The sequence below is a fragment of the Paroedura picta genome, chromosome 2, assembly GCF_049243985.1.
Source record: "Paroedura picta isolate Pp20150507F chromosome 2, Ppicta_v3.0, whole genome shotgun sequence".
Classification (NCBI taxonomy): Eukaryota; Metazoa; Chordata; class Lepidosauria; order Squamata; family Gekkonidae; genus Paroedura; species Paroedura picta.
This window is the reverse complement of record NC_135370.1, coordinates 182,206,741-182,228,006: the sequence shown is the minus strand read 5'-3', so window position 1 is coordinate 182,228,006 and position 21,266 is coordinate 182,206,741. Positions and strand designations below refer to the sequence as shown.

The 21,266-nt window shown below is 51.4% G+C and overlaps 1 protein-coding gene across 1 annotated transcript; it reads right to left on the bottom strand.

Annotated features, from left to right (window-relative positions):
• Positions 1-1,076: 1,076 nt before the first annotated feature.
• PSMC6 (proteasome 26S subunit, ATPase 6) lies at positions 1,077-20,883 on the bottom strand. Its single transcript, XM_077324061.1, has 14 exons — positions 20,660-20,883; positions 17,793-17,872; positions 17,175-17,214; positions 16,608-16,660; positions 15,460-15,527; positions 12,893-13,007; positions 11,429-11,516; positions 10,518-10,579; positions 9,259-9,382; positions 8,476-8,537; positions 6,892-7,012; positions 6,717-6,797; positions 3,227-3,298; positions 1,077-1,588 (listed from the first exon to the last, which is right to left on the bottom strand). The coding sequence occupies exons 1-14, from the start codon at positions 20,742-20,744 to the stop codon at positions 1,470-1,472; spliced, it is 1,170 nt and encodes a 389-aa protein (XP_077180176.1). The 5' UTR covers positions 20,745-20,883; the 3' UTR covers positions 1,077-1,469.
• Positions 20,884-21,266: the final 383 nt, after the last annotated feature.

Below are 21,266 nucleotides of genomic sequence, written 5' to 3'. Positions count from 1 at the left end.
ACTCACAATCTTCCTGAATTCATAGAGTCAGCATTTCTGTCCGATGGCTATCTAGCCTCTGCTTAACAACTTCCAAAGGAGAACTCGCCACCTCCCAAGGAAGCCTGGTCGTATTGCTCATCCACTGTCACCTGCCACCCCCTTGAACCTTCACAGAATCAGCCTCTCGGTCAGATGGCTAACCGCGCCGGGCCCAGCATCGGCTGTGGTGGAGCTGAGGACCTTCTGCAGCTGCCTTGGAGACCCACAACCACAGCAACAAAACTACAGTCCAGCAGTCACCGTGAGCAGCAGACTTACAGGGGGCGGGGAGAGGATCCCGTCTCTTTCCCTTTCTTGCCATCATAGCTCCCATTAAAATGGGAGAACGGAGAGTTTCAGCATAAGATTAAGTTTCGGAATCTTAGGAATTTGGGTCCCTGTGGGTGGGCAGGGAGTTGTGAATTTCCTGCATTCTGCAGGGGGTTGGGCTAGATGACCCTGGAGGTACCTTTCAGCTCTATGATTCTAATGAGACCGTCCTTTGTCCTAAAAGCAGTGTTCGATGGGGTAACAATGGAGCCATGGTGAACCTGCTGGCGGCTGCAGGAGACCCACTGGGCTGTAGCAGACCCAGTGAGAAAGATTCCCCACCCCCCAGTGAATCTTGGGGACCCACTTGTGTCCTTTTAAAAAGGTAAAGGTATCCGCTGTGCAAGCACCGAGTCATGTCTGACCCTTGGGGTGACCCCCTCTAGCGTTTTCATGGCAGACTCAATACGGGGTGGTTTGCCAGTGCCTTCCCCAGTCATGACCGTTTACCCCCCAGCAAGCTGGGTACTCATTTTACCGACCTCAGAAGGATGGAAGGCTGAGTCGACCTTAGGCTGGCTGCTGGGATCGAACTCCCAGCCTCATGGGCAGACATCTTCAGACAGCATTTCTGCTGCCATACCACTCTGTGCCACAAGAGGCTAATTTGTGTCCTTTTAGAAATGCCAAAAAGCCTGAATCTTTGCCTAAGAGGCTACCGGGGAAGCAAAAATCTCCTGCCCAGCCTGGCTCCCGCAGAAAGTTCAAGGACATGTGTATATCGGTGAGGGATTAAACAAGTTTTATTTAACTGTTCCAGGGGAGAGGGGAAGAAAGAGTATTAAATGATACAAAACAAGTAACGCGCCCCCCCTTCCGATCTCCCGAAGCAGACCGGGTCGGCGTACAGTCGCAATACGAGAACACGGCGGATCCTGTGTTCACGCGGGGCTCGAGTCCAAGGCCCGACTTTTCCAACCTTCCCCTCCCCCCCGGCCCTGATCGCGACGACACACCCCCCCGTGGCGGATGCTCTGCCGACCGGCTTTCCGCCGTTAAAGCAGACACTTGAGGGGGGAAAGACACAACCATCAAGGGGAATAAGTTTGTTTCTCGCGCCACCCGCTAAGCCCCCAGCAGCCCATGCAGCTCGTCCTCGGTCGGCCGCCCGGTGGCCTTTACACCGGCTTGTAGTCCAGCTTCGACTCCAGTTTCTTGGAATCCGCCACCTTCCTCACTGCCTTCATGAAGTCCTCCTGAACCACGAAGTCGTGGTCGGCTCGGATGGCAAACATACCTGCAAGGACGGAGAACAGCTGATCTGAGTTGAGCCCTCCGTATCCAGGAGCAACGGGGTCGCGGTCCCCGGAAGCACAAGAGTTTTAACGGCATCAGGGTGGCGGGAATCCCGTAGCCTGCCTGGATATTTCCAAAACTGGCTGCTTCCAGAGAGGGCAGCCCTTGGTGGGGTTGCAGGCACGGTTTTCCCCAACAGCCTGGCGATGTACTGACGGGCACCCAGGACTCTGGTACTGGCACCCAGGACTCACGGAGATTCAAGAGGCCGAATCCTACAGATCCAGTCTGCTAGTGAAAGAGCTTCCTTTCTGCAGAATGGCACCCCCCCAAGTGTTTGTGAAATGTACACCGGGCTCTTTCCTCACAGGGCTTCTGACTGGCTACACAAATAACATTACCCAACAGAGCTCCGGATTGAAGACCGGATCAGATTCAAGGGTTTGGTTCTCCCCTTTAAAGGCGTAAACAGGCTGGGATCCTTTTATCTACAAGCCTACCTTCTACATGATCCACCCCTCCCTCCCCCCAGGAACATTCTGTTCCAACGAACAAAATCTGCTCAGGGTCCCCGCCTCCGAAGACGTAAAATTGGCCTCCTCCAGGGACTTTTCAGCCCTGGCCCCAATGGAATACTCTGCAAAAGTAATCAGGGACCTGTGGGACCTTAGAATCATAGAGTTGGAAGGGGCCATACAGGCCATCTAGTCCCACCCCCTGCTCAACGCACGATCAGCCCAAAGCATCCTAGAGCATCCAAGCATCCTTCAACAGTTCTGCCGGGCCTGCAAGACAGAGCCTATGATTGAGGCCTAGAAACAGAACTGCTGGCCTCCCTCTCTACAACCCAGCCAATAAAATGCCGCCTGAATAAGTTTATTATTCCTCCCTCTTTTTGCTTTGTGAAGGAGAGGGTGAGAAACCGATTTTGTTTTTTAAATATTTAATTATTAATTTTAAAGATTTTAAAGACCTAACATTTAATGTCTTATTTATGTATTTTAGCAGTATAAGCCGCCTTGAGCATCTGAGGCGGAGAGGGGTATAAATGTAATAAATTATTGTTATTATTATTATTATTCCTGGCTCCTAGGCATTCTCTCCCAGAACTTCTGAGCCCGGCCTCCTTAAGACAGGCACTCTGTCTCTCTTGGCATCATGACCTTAAGTGGAAGAACCTCCTGCTGTGTTGCCCCGCTAAGCTGTGCGTCATGAAGGATTAATGCTAGAAGAAGAAGAGCTGGCTTTTATACCCTGCCTTTTCACAACTCGAGGGAGTCCCAAAGCAGCTGAGAACCACTTTTCCCTTCCTCTCCTCATAACAGACATCCTTTGGGCTGGTCCTGCATTGAGCAGGGGGTTGGACTAGACGGCCTGTATGGCCCCTTCCAACTCTATGATTCTATTAGGTGAGGCTGAGAGCTCAGAGAGAACTCCTCTGCAAGAACATCCCTGACAGGACTGTGACTAGCCCACGAGCACCCAGCTGGCTGCATGTGGAGGAGCGGGGAATCAAACCCGGCTCCCCGGATCAGAGGCCACCGCTCTTGACCGCTGCACCAGGCTGGCTCTCGCTTCATGAAAGAGGAAGGGCGCGGGAAACAGGGGAGCCGCCTTGGCCTCACCGCCAGTGACTGACCTGCTTCGGTGCAGACATTTCGGAGATCGGCGCCATTGAAACCGTCGGACAGCTTCACGATCGCTTCGTAATCTGTAGAGAAAAGGAACCAACCGACAGTGCCGGTTAATTGCAACGACAAGCTTCACATCGCAAGGGGCCCTCGCCGAAAACTGGCACTTGGGCCCAGCAATCTGTGGGATCGTCTCTCCCCCGTGCTCTGCAGCAACAGCTTTGCTCGTCCCAGCGGGGACCTGCAAGCAGGCAAAACCTACAACTTTCTCCGTTGCGGCTCCCGCTTTTTGGAACACTCTCCCTGAGGAGGTCAGGAAGGGCCCCCCACCCCCCATCCCTCCCGGGCTTTTCGCAAATGAAAAACTGAATTATTGGAGAGGAATTTTCTACACAGGCAATTTTCTACACAGGCCCTGGACAAAAGGGCTTGACCAAGCAACTTAAACAAATGATTATTCTTGCTAAGGGACGGCTGTTCGTCAACACAGCCAGACAGCTGCCCAGCGGCCGTGGCGGAGCAGCCCAATCAGAGCCGGCTGAAGCTTAACCCAACCAAGATGGAGGTCCTTGGCTGGGTTGGCATGCCAAGAGGCAGAGGGTGAGGATCCTGCTCTGGACAGCGTCCAACCAATAGCTCTGACCTCCGCCAGGACCCCGGGCCTGATCCCGCATTCCTTCCTGTCGATGGGAGACCCAGATAACACATGCCGTTTGCCTGGCATTCCTTCCCCTGTCCCAGGTGTGACAACTGCGCCCCCTGCCTTTTGGTACCTGACCTAGCCAGGGTAATCCCGACAACCGTCACCTCCAGGTTAGAATTCTGTAACCTGCTCTAACCTGGCTTTCCTTGAGGCTGACCCCCACTGCTCCAAAACACAAGTTCTTATGGAAATATTTAAATTAGGATCTTGTGTTTTTCAGTCAGTTGGGTGGTTAGGACTATCTTTCTCCTCTCTCTTTACAAAGCTGCTTCTCTTCTCAATCAAGGTTCTCACCCTTTGAGCAGCCGCCCGCCCCACTTCCTTTGCCTACCCCAAGTTTTGCCAAAGCTGGCCTGATCAGACCGCTTTGGGTTGCGTGGAATGGAGTTGGCCAGATTGAGGATACAAAACACGGTCATACAAATTACAGTCAGGTACAGACCACCCAAACCATCGGGGGATAAAGGGCAAGATAAAAGGCCAGGAGATGGAGGCTGAAGCCTCTGGGGAGCCCAGGAAGCAATCCCAGGTAGCCCCAGACTATTTGCATGCACGAGGCCTAACACAGTGGCTCTCAACCTGGGGGTTGGGACCCTTTGGGGTTGACTGACCCTTCTCCCAGAGGTCGCTGAGGCCACCACCGGTGGGTGGGAGCTGAGAGGGAAGGGGCAGGGGTGTGAGAGCCTAGGCACCGTGGGTGGGGAGCCACCTCCATGGGGAGGCAGGGAGGAGGCGGACCCACAGTGCGAGACCTCACTACTGGGTACCTGCCTGCAAATGGCTCACATCCACCTCCAAGCCTCGTACTCAGGTGGGTGCATGGGCAGGCAGGAAGAGGAACAGCCAGGCCTCACCCACACCTTTAAGCCTCCCACTTGGGTGGTTGCGAGCGGGCAGGGAGGACACCCAGGCCTCATCTGTGCCGCCTTCAAGACTCCCACTCAGGTGGCTGCGCCAGCAGGTAGGAGGGGCACCACTGGGCAGAAGGGGGAGAACAGCCCCAGTGTTGCCTACGCCTCCTTCCTTCCTCCCTCCCTCCCAGAATTCAAGTTCTCCTTCCTTCCTTCCTTCCTTCCTTCCTTCCTTCCTTCCTTCCTTCCTTCCTTCCTTCCTTCCTTCCTTCCTTCCTTCCTTCGAGAATTCAAGTTCTCCTTCCTTCCTTCCTTCCTTCCTTCCTTCCTTCCTTCCTTCCTTCCTTCCTTCCTTCCTTCCTTCCTTCCTTCCTTCCTTCCTTCCTTCCTTCCTTCCTTCCTTCCTTCCTTCCTTCCTTCCTTCCTTCCTTCCTTCCTTCCTTCCTTCCTTCGAGAATTCAAGTTCTCCTTCCTTCCTTCCTTCCTTCCTTCCTTCCTTCCTTCCTTCCTTCCTTCCTTCCTTCCTTCCTCCCTCCCTCCCTCCCTCCCTCCCTCCCTCCCCTCTCCGCTTTCCTTTCCTTCCTAATGCCGTGACCCTCTTTGGGCTGCTGCAGCCGTCTCAGTAACGCGAAGGTGGTTGCAGCATCAGGAAGGTTGAGAAGCACTGGCCTAACAGATCTTGTCAGGCGGCCGACAGGGGCCACACGTTAGCCTTTCCGCATTCATCCATTAAGGACGCTTGTTAACGGCTTTGCCGCTGCACCTCACAGTGCTTTCCAAATAGCAAATCAATACAAAAGGCCTTTTAAATGCCGCTGCAAACCTGAAAGAGATCCGCAGAGCAAGCAGAGCGCTTGACTGAACTCGTAAATATGTCAAAAAGCTCTCTGGACAAAACTCCAGACGGCAGAGAGAGCAGCCCCTAACAGGGGAAGGGCCAGTGGCTCCGGTCCATCCCCGGAATCTCCAGTTAAAAGGATGAGGCTGCAAGTAGTGTGGAAGACCTTCACCCGAAACCCTGAGTAGCTGCTGCGAGTCTCAGTAGAAGAAGAAGAAGAGCTGGTTCTTATATGCCGCTTTTCTCTACCCGAAGGAGGCTCAAAGAGGCTTCCAGTCGCCTTCCCTTTCCTCTCCCCACAACAGACCCCCTGTGAGGGAGGGGAGGGCTGAGGGAGCCCTGAGATTACTGAGGAAGAAGAAGAGTTGGTACTTATATGCCGCTTTTCTCTACCCGAAGGAGTCTCAAAGAGGCTTCCAGTCACCTTCCCTTTCCTCTCCCCACAACAGACACCCTGTGAAGGAGGGGAGGGCTGAGAGAGCCCTGACAGGACTGCTCTGCGTGAACAGCTCTATCAAGGACTGTGATGAGCCCAAGGTCAACCAGCTAGCTGTATGGGGAGGAGGAGCGGGGAATCAAGGCCGGCTCGCTAGATTAGAAGCCGGCTCTCTTACCCACAGCACAATGTTGGCTCTCACTACAGACAAGTTTTCACTCAATGGATGCAATTGACCAAAGAATAAAAAGTGGCACATGTGAGTGAGGATCTGCAAAGGCTGGGCACAGGATTATACCCCCAAGGAAGCCTAAGTAAAACTAACAAGAGTTCCCACCTTACTCTGCAGACGGCAATCTATCTGACATGTTAATTGGACAACAGAAGTCGGGGTTTTATGCCCTACTTCTTACTACCCGAAGGCGTCTCAAAGCGGCTTACAATTGCCTTGCCTTCCTCTCCGCAAAACAGACACCCTGTGAGGTCGGTGGGGCTGAGACAGCTCTGACAGAACTGCTCTCCGAGGACAGCTCTAAGAGAACCGATTGGCTACATGCAGAAAAGGAGTGGGGAATCAATCCCAGCTCGCCAGACCTGGGATTACACCCAGATGGCATAATCAGACACTGTTTGCAGTGGGTGGCTTACCTATTTACCCTGGGTGGCTTACCTATTTCGCCATGTTTTGTTATAGGCCCAGCGTGAATCTTCAGTATGTCTAATCTGGCCTGCTCATTTGGCAAGTCAATATCTAAAAGGAGAGAGGGAGAGGGAAAAGCCTGGTCAGTGTGGAACCAGGGGCAGGGGCGTGAGGGGCACAGCGCAGCATCTAGAATTCCACTCACGGATTTTCCTGTCCAGCCTTCCTGGACGCAACAACGCCGGGTCCAGCGTGTCGGGCCGGTTTGTGGCCATGATCATCTTCACTCTGTGCAGGGTGTCAAATCCGTCCATCTGATTCAACAGCTGGAGGGTGTTGCAAAGAAAACAAACCACAACGGCTTTTTACCAGCCTTTCTCAACTTTTTAACACCGAGAAACCCCTGAAACATTCGTCAGGCTTTGAGAAACCCCCTAAGTGGCTAACTGGTGCAGAAGATGGTTGGGAAGCAGAGCTGAGGACACGCCCACCTGGGGCTCCTCCCCTTCCCACCTCCTCCAGGCCCCTCATTGGCCATGGAGGGGGGGGGCAGGTCAACATGACCATATAAGGTCATGTCATGATAAACTTTTTAAAATAACTATAACTATAAATTTATATAAACTTCCATGCAATCATAGAAACTCTTCCATGGCCTTCAAGAAACCTAAGGGTGTCACAAAACCCTGCTTCCAATTCATTCTGACTTTTGTCAGTTTGAGAACCCCCGGTGAAGGACAGGTGGAGAATTACAGCCACCCCGTGGAATCTGAACGCAGATACATCTCGGACAGCCACATCTCTGCTTCAAAAAAGAGGCCATGGGGATTTAGATGTCACACCCATGAAGCTGCCGTATAGACGTTGCTTTATATATGCTGTTTTTCTCTAACCGAAGGAGTCTCAAAATGGCTTACAATCACCTTCCCTTCCTCCACCTGACCTGGTTAGCAAGCCCAATCTTTGTTAAATTTGTGTACCGCTTCACCCAGCGGGCTGGCTGAGGGCGGTGCGCATCATGTAATCCAGCATCAACAGTAAAACATTTAATTAAAATTCAATTACAGCATCTGAAATAAATAAACCGAGTGGCCGTTTAGTTTAACGCCTGATTTCAAAATGGAGTAGCAGCACTAACATCTCAATGCACTTCCTGTCCTTCTGGAACTAGAGTATGCTCTGGGGCATCTTTTTTGACAGGGAGGGCACAGAACATGTTGGATCTCAGAACCCAAGCAGAGTCGGCCCTGGCTAGGACTTTGATGGGCAACCTCCAAGGAAAACCAGGGCCATGACATGGAGGCAGGGACCGGCAAACCGCACTCGATCGTCTCTTGTCCGGCAGACAGACAATCTTAGGATCTTCTGGCTACATGACCCAAGAGCCATGGGATAAATCACAATCCCTTCCTCTCCCCACAACAGACCCCTGTGAGGTAGGTGGGACTGAGAGCTCTGAGAGAACTGTGCTTGCAGAACTCTAAGAGAACTGTAACAGTCCCAGGATCACCCAACTGGGTGGAGGTGTAGGAGTGGGGAATAAAACCCAGTGCTCCAGGTTAGAGCCTGCCCCTCTTAACCACTCCACCACACTGGTACTCATCTTCCCTTTCAAAGCACCCGATACTTTTACCTCTGCTGTCAAAACCAGCCTAGCCGACCCCCTGCCATGGGCATGCTGCCCGCCTTCGATGCCAGGAAGGCGGAACAAGATGCAGACACACCCTGGGAGGGAGAACTTAGCCGGGGAAGGGTGTGACAAGCCAGCCATGAGGCAGGGAAATCTTACCTCCATTAGGGTTCTCTGAATTTCTCTATCGGCTGAAGTGCCCTCGGAAAAACGGCGGCCCCCTGAGAGACAAATCAAAAGGCCATCAGTGGGCTGGAAAGAGTGGATGGAATTGTTCTCCGTCTCCCCAAACAGTAGAATTAAAGGTCAGTCCATAAAGCTGATGGGCAGTAGGTTTAGGACAGACAGCAGGATACACAACTTTACTGCTTTAGAGAAAAAACGATTCAAATGTCAACTTCCCTGCCAGAAATAAGCAGCTTTAAAAGATAGATTCAGGTGGGGAGTTGTGTTGGACGGAAGCACTTCCAGATTGATAATCAGCTACTGCGGTGGTCCCCAACCCCCGGTCCGGAGACCGGTACCAGTCCATAGGTCAGTCAGTACCGGGCTGCGGCTCCTCCTCGTCCTCCTCCCCGGCTGCCGTCTTGAGGGCTGCCCTGCCACTCTGCAGCCAGCTCACCTTTGGTGCTCTCCAGCGGCCGCCATGGCTGGGGCTCCCCTTCGGCATGGCACTGCGCAGCTGCTGCTGGCAGCGCCCCCCAGCGGGCGTCAGGAAGTCAGGGGCACCGGTGGGAAAGCAAGCGGAGCAGGGGCTCACGCAGCGGTGGAGACGTCCCTCGGCAAAAGACTGCCCCCCCCCGGGCCTCAGTAAAATTGTCAATCATTGACCGGTACCAGATGATAAAAAGGTTGGGCACCACTGAGCTACTGAACGAATGAGCCGGTGAAATGCCTCCTTTCTCCTCCCTCCCCTAAGGCAAGTCATCCGGGAGGCCTTACCGATGGCGTCGATTTCATCCATGAAAATGATGCACGGCTGGTGGTCCCTGGCGTAGTTGAACATCTCCCGGATCAGGCGAGCGCTTTCGCCAATGTACTTGTCCACAATGGAACTGGAGACAACCTGTGGGGGGCAATCGGGTCATGTGGACGGCAGCCAATCACGTTTCAGTTCACTTTCTGGCCAAACATTGCTTGTTTTCTTAATCTGAAAACATCTTATGTGGCAGCCACAGGGGGAATCTTTCAAGACAGGGGTAGTCAAACTGCGGCCCTCCAGATGTCCATGGACTACAATTCCCAGGAGCCCCTGCCAGCATTCGCTGGCAGGGGCTCCTGGGAATTGTAGTCCATGGACATCTGGAGGGCCGCAGTTTGACTATCCCTGTTTTAAGATGTGCAACAAAAAATGCAATGGAAATCCATTACGGGAGCAATCCGCCAGGCGTATGGCTGAGGGCAGGGCAGAGTCTCGGGTTTTCCAACTGGATCCCAAGTTCCTCCAGACAGCTCCTGCTCTCACTAGAGTAAGATCACGGCCCCATGCTGAACAAGGTGGGATTAAAATAGACTTATAAAGGATGTCCACCTGCCGCTATTGTATCGTGGTATTGTCCTATTGTTGAACTGGGCAATCTTGGGGTTTTACTGTTTGTAGATTTTTATGATGTAAACCGCTGCGAGACCTATGGGCAGGCGGTGGCATAGAAATTTAATAAATAAATAATCGCCGATCAGCAAAATTTAACCGGCATGGACACATGAATGGTAAGCATCTAGGAGGCCAAGCACAAAATGTGTGCTTCACAAAAAAAGCCATATTCTGTACGGCAGGGGCAGTCAACCTGTGGTCCTCCAGATGTTCATGGACTACAATTCCCATGAGCCCCTGACAGCAAACGCTGGCAGGGGCTCATGGGAATGGTAGTCCATGAACATCTGGAGGACCACAGGTTGACTGCCCCTGCCGTACAGTACAGCCAAAACCACCTTGAGCTGTATGGGCGGGCGGTATAAAAATCTAATAAATAAATAAAAATAAATAAATATTGCACCGCAATATCGCCGTTATTTTGCAGAGAATTTCAAAACTGTTAAAACCAATATTTTCCGCCCGTCGAGATCTTTAAATTTGACATAAAATACCCTGACATAAAAATCTGAAACATTTAAACAACAAAGAAGAATCCCCTGCAGTTCTAATGTTTGATGTTTTCACGTACATCTTACGGGACGACCCCATTCTTGCCACTTTTTACCTTTAGGAAATTGCAGTCTAGTTGGCTGGCAACAGCTCTGGCCAGGAGAGTCTTCCCTGTACCTGGAAGGACGACGCAGAGAAGACAGCCAAGTGAGAAATGAGCAGGAGAACGGGCAGGAGCAAAGATGACTGGGTTCTGGGTTCAAATTTACTTCCTTATTACGACCTTCGTAGGTTTCCTCGAGGTTCAAGGCAGCTTACAATGATAGCTTTTTATAAAATCAGTTAAGACCAAAGATAAAATTGGCAAACCCCAAATCTCTTCCCCCTTAAAAGGTGCCCTTGTGGTGCCTCTTGAAAGTCTCCAAGGAGTCATCCACCTGTTCAGGGAGCCCATTCCACAGAACTGGAGCCACAGGGAATGTTAGAGGACGTAAGAAAAGCCATGTTGGATCAGGCCAATAGCCCATCCAGTCCAATACTCTGTATCAAACAGGAATAAAGACGCCAGGGGCCTTCAGGAGGTCATTAAGTCCAGATATAACATTAGCCATTAAGTCCAGATATAACATTCTGTTTGAAGGAGGGACGCTCTCTCTTCTTGGTGCTTGGGGGGCCACGGTGGGAGGGCTTCTGGAGATCTAGCCCCAATGGTGGACCTCCTGATGGAACCTGGATTTCGGCCACTGCATGACAGAACGTCAGACTGGATGGGCCACTGGCCGAATCCAAGGTGGCTTCTCTTGTATCTTACACCGAGTCAAACCCCTGGCCCAGGAAAGCCGATCCCGGCTGACAGCAGCTTCCCAAAGACCGGGAGGAGGTTTCCCCCAGCCCTTTAACCAAGGTGCCAGGGGACCCAGCCTGAGGTTGCCCGCTTGCCAGACCAGGGCCAACAGGCAGCCCGTACTGAGCAGCTGGGGCATTTCATTGGGGCAAGCAAAGGGACACCTCCTGACGGACACTGACCTGGTGGGCCGTACAGCAAGCAGCCCTTGGGAGGGATGATCCCCACCCGCTGGAACAACTCTGGATTTGTAAGAGGCAATTCTATCACCTGCAAAGCAAAGCAGCAACAAGTCAGGCGGGTTTTAGAACGGGAGATTGCCCACCCCCCTGGAGTCCTTACACAGAACAGTGGAAGGAAAGAAACCGCTTCCTCCCCAGCCCCCCCCGGCCTTGCTCCACCTGAAAGGTGGAAGTTAACTAATTCAAAAGAAGTCTCTGCTAAACATGTGGAAGAATTTCCTGAGAGTCAGAGCGGTTTCTCAGAGCAACAGGCTTCCTTGGGAGGTGGTGGGTTCTCCATCTTTGGGGATTATTAAACAGAGGCTGATTCTGTGAAGGTTCAAGGGGGTGGCAGGTGACAGTGGGTGAGCAAGAGGGTTGGGAGTGACCTGCATAGTGTAGGGGTTGGACTAGATGACCCAGGAGGTCCCTTCCAACTCTGTTATTCTATTATTCTAAATTCTATTATTCTAAATTCCGTCTAAGCCTCCGGAAGAAGTTCCTGACAGAGCGGTTTCTCAGTGGAACCAGCTTTCACGGGAGGTGGTGGGTTCTCCATCTTTGGCAATTTTTAAGCAGAGGCTGGAGAGCCATCTGACGGAAAGGCTGATTCTGTGAAGGTTCAAGGGGGTGGCAGGTGACAGTGGATGAGCGAGAGGGCTGTGAGTGTCCTGCATAGTGCAGAGGGTTGGACTAGATGACCCAGGAGGTCCCTTCCAACTCTATGATTCTAAATTCCGTCTCAACCTCCAGAAGAACTTCCTGACAAGAGTGGTTTCTCAGAGGAACAGGCTTCGTCGGGAGGGGGGTAAGTTTCTCCTTCTTTGGGAGTTTTAAAGCAGAGGCAGGAGAGCCATTTGACAGAAATGCTGATTTTGGGAACTTGGGCAGGTGGTGAGTGGGTGAGCAGAAGGGACTGTGTTGGTGCTTAGTTCTTGTGGCCGTTTCCTGCATGTCCAGGACACTTTGGGGTCGGGAGGTGAATTTGAACTGTGGGTCGGCTTGAACCGCAGGCTAGTTTTGCATATGGCGGTTACATTCCAGCCTTTGACCACCCTCCCCTTCTCCATGACACCCCTAAGCCTCTCTAAAGGTCTAAGGACTCACTCAAATAACCATCAGGACATGTTTTGCTTGATCGACAGGAACACGCAGTGAAGAAAAAAACACCGACTAACACATGATGTGGGAGAGGCCATGAAAAGGGCAGGGGGGGCCACTCGGGAGGGACGGCCTGAGACCTACTTTCAGAGGCTCAGCCGCCCGATTCTGGGTCCTGACCCCCGGGGTAGGAAACACGGGCGGGGAGGATCGATGGCTGAAGCGAGCCAGGCATTAAAACATCTCACTCTGCTATCCTGACGTGAACGAACTTCCCACCACCTCAGAGCCGTCCCCAAAACCCAGAACGCAGCAGACGCATACCTCTCTTAGTTCCCGGATTTGTTCCGACAGTCCTCCGATCTCGGAGTAAGAGACGTTCCCGGGATCTTCGTGAGACATGTTGTAGACCAGCGGGTCCACTTCCCTTGGCAGATATCTAAGTGGGAGAAGGGAGGCACAATCTATTCATAGAACCATAGAATCATAGAGTTGGAAGGGGCCATACAGGCCATCTAGTCCAACCCCCTACTCAACACAGGATCATAGAATCATAGAATCCTAGAGTTGGAAGGGGCCATACAGGCCATCTAGTCCAACCCCCTGCTCAACGCAGGATTAGCCCTAAGCATCCTAAAGCATCCAAGAAAAGTGTGTGTCCAACCTTTGCTTGAAGACTGCCAGTGAGGGGGAGCTCACCACCTCCCTAGGCAGCCTATTCCACTGCTGAACTACTCTGACTGTGAAAAACTTTTTCCTGATATCTAGCCTATATCGTTGTACTTGAAGTTTAAACCCATTACTGCGCGTCCTCTCCTCTGCAGCCAACAGAAACAGCATCCTGCCCTCCTCCAAGTGCATTCTATTAAGGCATCCTGGCTCAACCAGTTTTTTAAGTTTCTTAGGTGCTTTTCTACAAACACCTGTAAACCCTCCCAGGGGAAACAACACAGACTATACCTGCATTTGTTCTGATGTTTCTATCTAGCAGGGGGTCCCCATCCTCACTTTTGATTTCTGAGGCCAGGCGGTGGGAGACAGCCAGAAAAGGGCTACCCTCTTTCTAAAAACACTGGACAGGTGTCAGCGGGCCCCACAGGGGTCATGTTGGGGACCCCTGGTCAATAAAGCGCCTTTCCTTAATTTTCAAAACACTTCATCAGAGACTGGGGTGAGGGTGAAGGCGGAATGGGAAATTTTCCTTTGGGAAATCTTCAAGTGATTCAGGGCTTTATTCCGTTGGACAATTTTTTTCATTGCAAAACAGCCAGTTTCATAGAATTTAACAAGGATGCCGAGTCAACGACATTTTAGACAAAGCTTATCCACTTCCAAAGTTGTAATTGATTTTTCCCCCAAATGATTATTTATGTGAATTGTGTTTTAGTGTTTTGTAAAGCGGTGTGCGTGTAGTGGGGGAGGGGGGAGAGTGTGTGTGTTAAAACTCATATAATCCAAATAGTAAAACACTTAAATAGTAAAACACTTAAATAGTAAAACACTTGATGGGCAGTGCAGGTCAAATTGAAACTAAAACTAAAATTCTTATTTGTACATTATCTTCTGACCGTTCCTGACAGAGCGGTTTCTCAGTGGAACAGGCGTCCCCCTTGTGTGTGTGTGTGTGTCTCCTTTGGAAGTTTTTAAGCAGAGGCTAGATAGTCATCAGACAGAAATGCTGATTCTGTGAACTTAGGCAGATGGTGAGTGGGTGGACAGAAGGGATTGTGTCCCTGCTTGGTTTGTGTGGACTTTTCTTGCCTGCCCATTGCCACTTTGGGATCAGGAAGCTAATTTCCTCCAAGCCAAACTGGGCAGGGGTTCTGTGTTGTTGTTGTTGTTTTTTTGGGGCGGGGTGCATCATCTGGGCATGGAATTGGGGTCACTGTGAGTGAGCAGGTAGTTGTGAATTTCTTGCATTCTGTAGGGGGTTGAGACTAGATCACTCAGGAGGTCCCTTCCAACTCTAGGATTCTTTGATTCTCGCACAGTGGAACAATTTGATTAAGAATTCTTCCAACAGGAAAAAATGGGAAATGTGGGGGGGCAGCTCTGAAAATAAAAGTCACATGGCCATTTCCTGTTTGGGGGTTAACAAAATGCTTTTCAAGTTTTTTAATGCAAGGTAATATACAGCATTCAGTATCAAAAGCTACGTCCGCTTCGGATGCATGCAAGATATTTTCAAGGATATGTTTTTGGCCAATTAATACGCTGCCACATGTGAATTAACTATACACGACCGAATGTGTAATAAGGTTTCACTGGAAATCCAAATATGCTCCCTATCTATCGGGACAATAAAATCAGAGTCCAGGGGCACCTTTAAGACCAATGAAGATTTATTCAGGGCGTGAGCTTTCGAGTGCAAGCACTCTTCTTCAGACTAAAAACTGACCATCATAACAGAAGGAATATACTTTTCCTTATATATACTTTTGCTTATATATTCCTACTGTTATGATGGTCAGTTCTTAGTCTGACGAAGAGTGCTTGCCCTCGAAAGCTCATGCCCTGAATCAATCTTTATTGGTCTTAAAGGTGCTACCGGACTCTGATTTTATTCTGCTACTTTAGACCAAAACGGCTACGCACTTGTATCTTTTGGGACTCTACAAGGGCTGATTATATGGGCAGAAACACACTTGTTTACTACACTCGAATTTCCCAGTTTCAACTTTTATTTCCCCTGGGACTTTCGGAGAGCAAAAACGACATGTGCACTAAGGCAGCATAAAGAGTGCTTTCTTTTTCTTTTCTTTTTTTGAATATGCTCAATTTTGTGAATATACTCCAGTTTGCTTGTGCAAAACTCAAGCATTCATACTCTTGAATTCTGTCCAATTGACCTCCCCCACGCCCCCTTCCCCCCATTGAGGGCAAGACCTTACCTCATTATAGTCAGGGTGGTCATGTCCAGGGCGACTCTGGTCCCCGGCTTCAGCTTACTTTTATCCAGCTGGAAGCAGGAAAAGAAACAGCCCCCAAAGCCCAACGATTAAATGAGTGCCCAAACCGAGGAGAATCACAGAATCATAGAGTTGGAAGGGGCCATACAGACCATCTAGTCCAACCCCCTGCTCAACGCAGGATCAGCCCAGAGCATCCTAAAGCATCCAAGAAAAGTGTGTCTCCAACCTTTGCTTGAAAACTGCCACTCTCCCACAGAGGTGGAAGGGACTGGCTGGCTTTGAGGTTAGGCCATCCTCATTCGGCAGGATCATTAGTAAGAAGCCCCCATCCCCAATAGAGAGAGCTCAAAACATCCCTCTCCCCACACACGCTCACACACACACACAGCCCATTTCAGTTTTTAAAAGCAATATATAGAAAAAAAGCAAAGTGACTTAGAATCATAGAATCACAGAGTTGGAAGGGGCCTCCTGGGTCATCTAGTCCAACCCCCGGCACTAAAACAATCCCCAAAGATGGAGAACCCACCACCTCCCGAGGAAGCCTGTTCCACTGAGAAACCGCTCTAACTGTCAGGAACTCCTTCCAGATGTTGAGATGGAATTTAGAATCATAGAATAACAGAGTTGGTCCAACAACCCCCCCCCCCCTGAATTATGCAGGACACCCACAATCCTATCGGTCATCCACTTGTAGTCCCTCAAAGACTAACAAAATCTGTGGCCGGGAAGGAACTTTCGTGAGTTACGGCCCGCTTCCACAGAGTCCAGCAGCACTGTAAAGATAATTTCTTGCCGGGGAGGAGCTTGCGTGAGTCCTGGCTCACTTCTTTAGATATATTCTAGCACAACCATACAGCCCCCAGGCACATTTGAAGGGGGCCACAGACTGAAAAATTGGAGAAGGGGAGTTCAAAGGTTTTTATTGGGACGGAGTACTTTGTGTTTTGAGCAAAACTCTATGGTAGAATTTGCAATAAGCCAGAGGTTTATTTTTTAAAAAGCTTGCTCGCTTTTTTAAACCCCGTGGCAGACACGAAGCTGGTGCACCCTGGTTTACAGCCTCAAACACAAGCACCGAAGGGGCAGTTTCAGACCTTGACTTGCAAATTCCAGAGAACACTCACCTGACGCCGACAACCAACAACGTATCTTGGTCCATTCGTGGCTTTGACAATGACTAGACACAGCAAAGGGAAGACACAAAAATTACGTCAGCAGGGAAGCCGCTCTCTGGGACTGGGTGGTGCTGCTCTTTGTGCGACCAAAAGGGGAGGCAGGCGTTGGACAGCAGGCCCCGCTCCCCTGTGCCTGCACTCGGCACCCTCGACCTACTTCTGCCTGATCCCAGATCTCTGAAGCTACGCAGGGCTGACCCTGACTAGTATTTGGATGGGAGACCTCCAGGGATTAGGGTGGCAGTTCCTCCAGGGAACACCAGGGGTCACCATGACCCAGAGGCAGGCAACGGAAACCACCTCCAAACGTCCCTTGCTGGGCGGCCAAGATCGTCCTCGGAGCTCTTGCCGTACAATGAATAATATTATTACTTCTTCCAGATTGAAGAGAGCAGCTTGCACCTTCTGCTTGCGGCACGGCCATCCTCCCGCCCAAAAGGTTCACGCCAGAGGGAGGCACCGTTGGAATAAGGCCCGGGTTATATAAGCCAGCCACTTCCCGCCCAGAATACTTACACTTCTCTTCTGTTAACTGCTTAAGAACCTCCCCAACGATCTGTTAAATGAGAAAGAAAGAAAAATTAGGTACGCGCATTGAAGATTTCCTCTTGGCTGCCATCTTGAATGCACCCTAGGGCAGGGGCGGCCGAACTGTGGCTCCCCAGATGTCCATGGTCTATAAATCCCATGAGCCCCTGACAGCACTGCCACGGGCTCATGGGAAACGTAGTCCATGGACATCTTTATTTACATGACGTCCAAAGCCCCACCCCCCAGGGACCGCGCCAGTAGATGGGCAGCGGCACCAGAGCACTGAGGCACATTCAGTGCTCTGGTGTCGCCGCTGCTGGTCTTCCAAGGCTGCTCTGACCCTTCGGAGGGCGGGGGCAGCCGTGGGAGATGGGCAGGGGTGGGGCCAGTCCAGCGAGACACAGCAGTAAGGGGGGGGGGACAAAGATTCGTGCCTCTTATGTGGATATTCCACATAAGGCGATAGAATCCTTGTCGCCGATTTATTTTATCTTCACACGTTTCCAGCGTCCGTTCTCTCTCCCAACCCATGATAAAATGTCGTCCACGTATTAGGCACCTGCTCCGCTACCGGACACTCCCCAGCATCCCCTGAACGCTCACCTGGCCGACGCTCTGCAGAGCCTTGAGGTCGTTCTCGGATTTTTCATACTGCTTGGTCAGCTCCTTCAGCTGCTCCCTCACTGCAAAGAGAAACAGAGTGAGGATGGGGGGGGGGGAATGGGGACGTCAGGCCACCATTCTACAAAAGGTAACAGCTGAGCAAATGCAAGGTGTGATCAGAGCAGCAGTTAAAACAGATAATTCAACTTATTTGTCTGTGTCTCTTAGAGAGGGACTGTGGCTTAGCGGCAGAGCCTCTGCTTGGCATGCAGAAGGTCCCAGGTTCGATCCCCGGCATCTCTAGTTGAAAGAATCAGGGAGCACGCCATGCAAAAAGACCTCCAACTGAGATCCTGGAGCAGCCTTTTCCAACCTTTGGACCATGGAGGAACCCCTGTAATAATGTTGAGGCTTCGAGGACTCCCGAAAGTGAGGTCAGCTGGCCACACATACCAGAAATGACATCACCGCCCTCTTTTCACTCCTGCCCCTGCACCTTTACTACTACTATGGAGGCTCCACCACAAACGGCAGAAAGAGTGACAGGAATGGAGAAGACAGCCTGTACCACCCACCCTACACCACAACTGACTCCTTCCCTCTGACAGTCAGAGCGTTTCCTCAGTGGAACAGGCTTCCTCGGGAGGTGGTGGGTTCTCCTTCTTTGGAAGTTTTAAAGCAGAGGCTAGATAGCCATTGGACAGAAATGCTGATTTTATGAACTGACCCCATCCCGATCCTGTGCTAGGGGTCACGCACGACTCAAGGATTCAGACCGAGGCCTTTGAAGACATGGATTCTGCATCTGGCAGCCAACCAGTGCTCCACATCGGCCCAGCGTCCTCCCCCTTGTGATGCACAGATACCAGTGGGCCCTTCTAGCCTCTGTGGTGCCAGTTGAAGCATTTCTGTGTCATGTGCAAAGATGAGACAGCAGAATCCCACCAGATGACATCTCCAATGATGGCATTTCCTTTCAGAGGCTGCCTTGGCGCAGAGCATAAGAGAAGAGGTCAAGAGATGGAGAGAGAAGGGAGGTAATGAAACCGGGTCCCTTTTCTGCCTCGGCCAATCAGTGGTGCCTGTTTCAACAGCCAGCCAGTGTGGCATAGTGGTTAAGAGCAGCGGCTTCCAATCTGGCGCTGTTTCCCAAGTCATAGAATCCTAGAGTGGGAAGGGGCCATACAGGCCATCTAGTCCAACCCCCTGCTCAGGGCAGGATCAGCCCTAAGCATCCTAAAGCACCCAAGAAAAGTGTGTATCCAACCTTTGCTTGAAGACTGCCAGTGAGGGGGAGCTCACCACCTCCTTAGGCAGCCTATTCCACTGCTGAACTACTCTGACTGTGAAAATTTTCCCCCTGATATCTAGCCTATATCGTTGTACTTGTAGTTTAAACCCATTACTGCACGTCCTTTCCTCTGCAGCCAACGGGAACAGCATCCTGCCCTCCTCCAAATGACAAAAACGTCTAAGGAAGTAGAACCCCCCACCTCCCGAGGAAGCCTGTTCCACTGAGGAACCGCTCTAACTGGCAAGAACTTCTTCCGGATGTTTAGCCGAAATTTCTTTTGAATTAATTTCAACCCATTGGTTTTGGTCCAACTCTTTGAGGCCACAGCAAACAACTCTGCTCCATCTTCTATGACAGCCCTTCGAGTATTTGAAGATGGTTATCGTATCACCTCTCAGTCGTCTCCTCTCCAGATTAAACAGACCAAGCTCCCCCAACCTTTGCTCATACTTCTTGGTCTCCAAACCTCTCATCATCTTCGTAGACCTCCGGATGTGCACCAGTCTGTCTATATCCTTCTTTAATTATGGTGCCCAAAACTGAACACTGTATTCTAAGTGAGGTCTATCAGAGTAGAGTAAAGTGGTATCATCCCCTTACACAATCTTGACACTATACATCTTTTGATACAGCCCAAAATTCCATTTGCCTTTTTTCCTGACCCAATCACAAGATCCTCCCATCTCCTCTTTCCCTGTGGAGCTTCCCCCATACAGAAGCAGGGGGCCCAACCAGCCAACCTTCCTGTTTGCTTCCTACATGCAAAGCCTCCCCATAGACAGGCAGCCTATTTCTGGACCCTGAGAAGTGGAACCTCCTTGTAAAAAGGCAGCCTATATCTGGGCCCAATCAAAAACACAAAGAGCAGATTGCCTGTTCATGCTGCCAAGAAACATGGTGCATGAAGGATTCTTTGGGCTGATCCTGCGTTGAGCAGGGGGCTGGACTAGATAGCCTGTGTGGCCCCTTCCATGATTCTGATTCTATGTAACCTCTTTTTGTTCCATATAAATGCTGATGAAGAAACTTCAAAACAGCGGCATTTGCTCTGGGGTTGTGATTTAATTAAATAAGAACTTACACAAAGACTACAGGCTGCGTTGGTCGATTTCCATTCAGCCTTTTTTGCCTGCTTCCTTTCTGGCCCCAGCCAGGAAACCTTCCCATTCGCCCCTTAGATGTGGAGCCTCCTCGTACAGAAGCAGGCTACCTGTGGGCCCAGTCAGCCAACCTCCCATTTGCTTCCTACTTGTACAACCTCCCCGTATACAAGCCGTCTACCTGCGGGCCCACCCAGGCGACCCTCCCATCTGCCCCTTATCTGTGGAGCCTCCTTGTGCAGAAGCAGCCTACCTGTGCGCCCAGCCAGCCAACCCTCCCCTGCGCTCCCTACCTATCGAGCAGCTCTGTCCACAAGCGGCCTGCCTGTGGGCGCAGTCAGCCAACCCTCCCCTGTGCTCCCTCCATGCAGAGCCTCCCTGTACAGAGGCAGTCTACCTCTGGGCCCAGCCAGGCGAGCCTCTCCCCCCCTCCCCGGCACTAGGACCCCGCGGGAACCGAGAGGGCCACTCACGCTCCTTGAGGCGCCCGTCGATCTCCTTGTGCTCCAGCAGCTTCTTGCGGTAGTCCTGCAGCGCCTTCTCTCGCGGCTCCGCCATGATGATGCTGCCGAAGCTGAGCCGGCACGGGCCAACGCGCAGGCGCGGCGCGAGGCACGCCGGGAAAGGAAGCGGGCCTCGGGCAGCGCCGTATCACTTTGGCCTAGACGCGCCCGGCGGCCCGCGCGCATGCGCTCGTTCCCGGCGAGGCTTGGCCAGCGCCCCCGCCGGCGCGGGGAGGAACTGCAGGGGCGCTCGCACCAGACTAGAGACGAGAACGGCTGGCCGGATTTAAATAGTGCAATTAATTAGTCTGACCCTAGGGGCAAATTCTAGCAGGCCAGGTGGGCTGCAGCAGGAGGAGGGAGAGGGGGAATCCTGCTCCATAAAGTTGGTTGGACCCATGCAACTTGGCTCCGCGTTGGCTGACGCACAGGGCTGACAATTGCAGATTTGGAAATTTATTTATTACATTTATGATGATGATATACCACCCTCCTGTACGATTCACGTTTACCACATGTTCCAGGACAAAATCCGAAAATACAATCCATACTGGAAGTTAGTCTCAATAAAACTGCA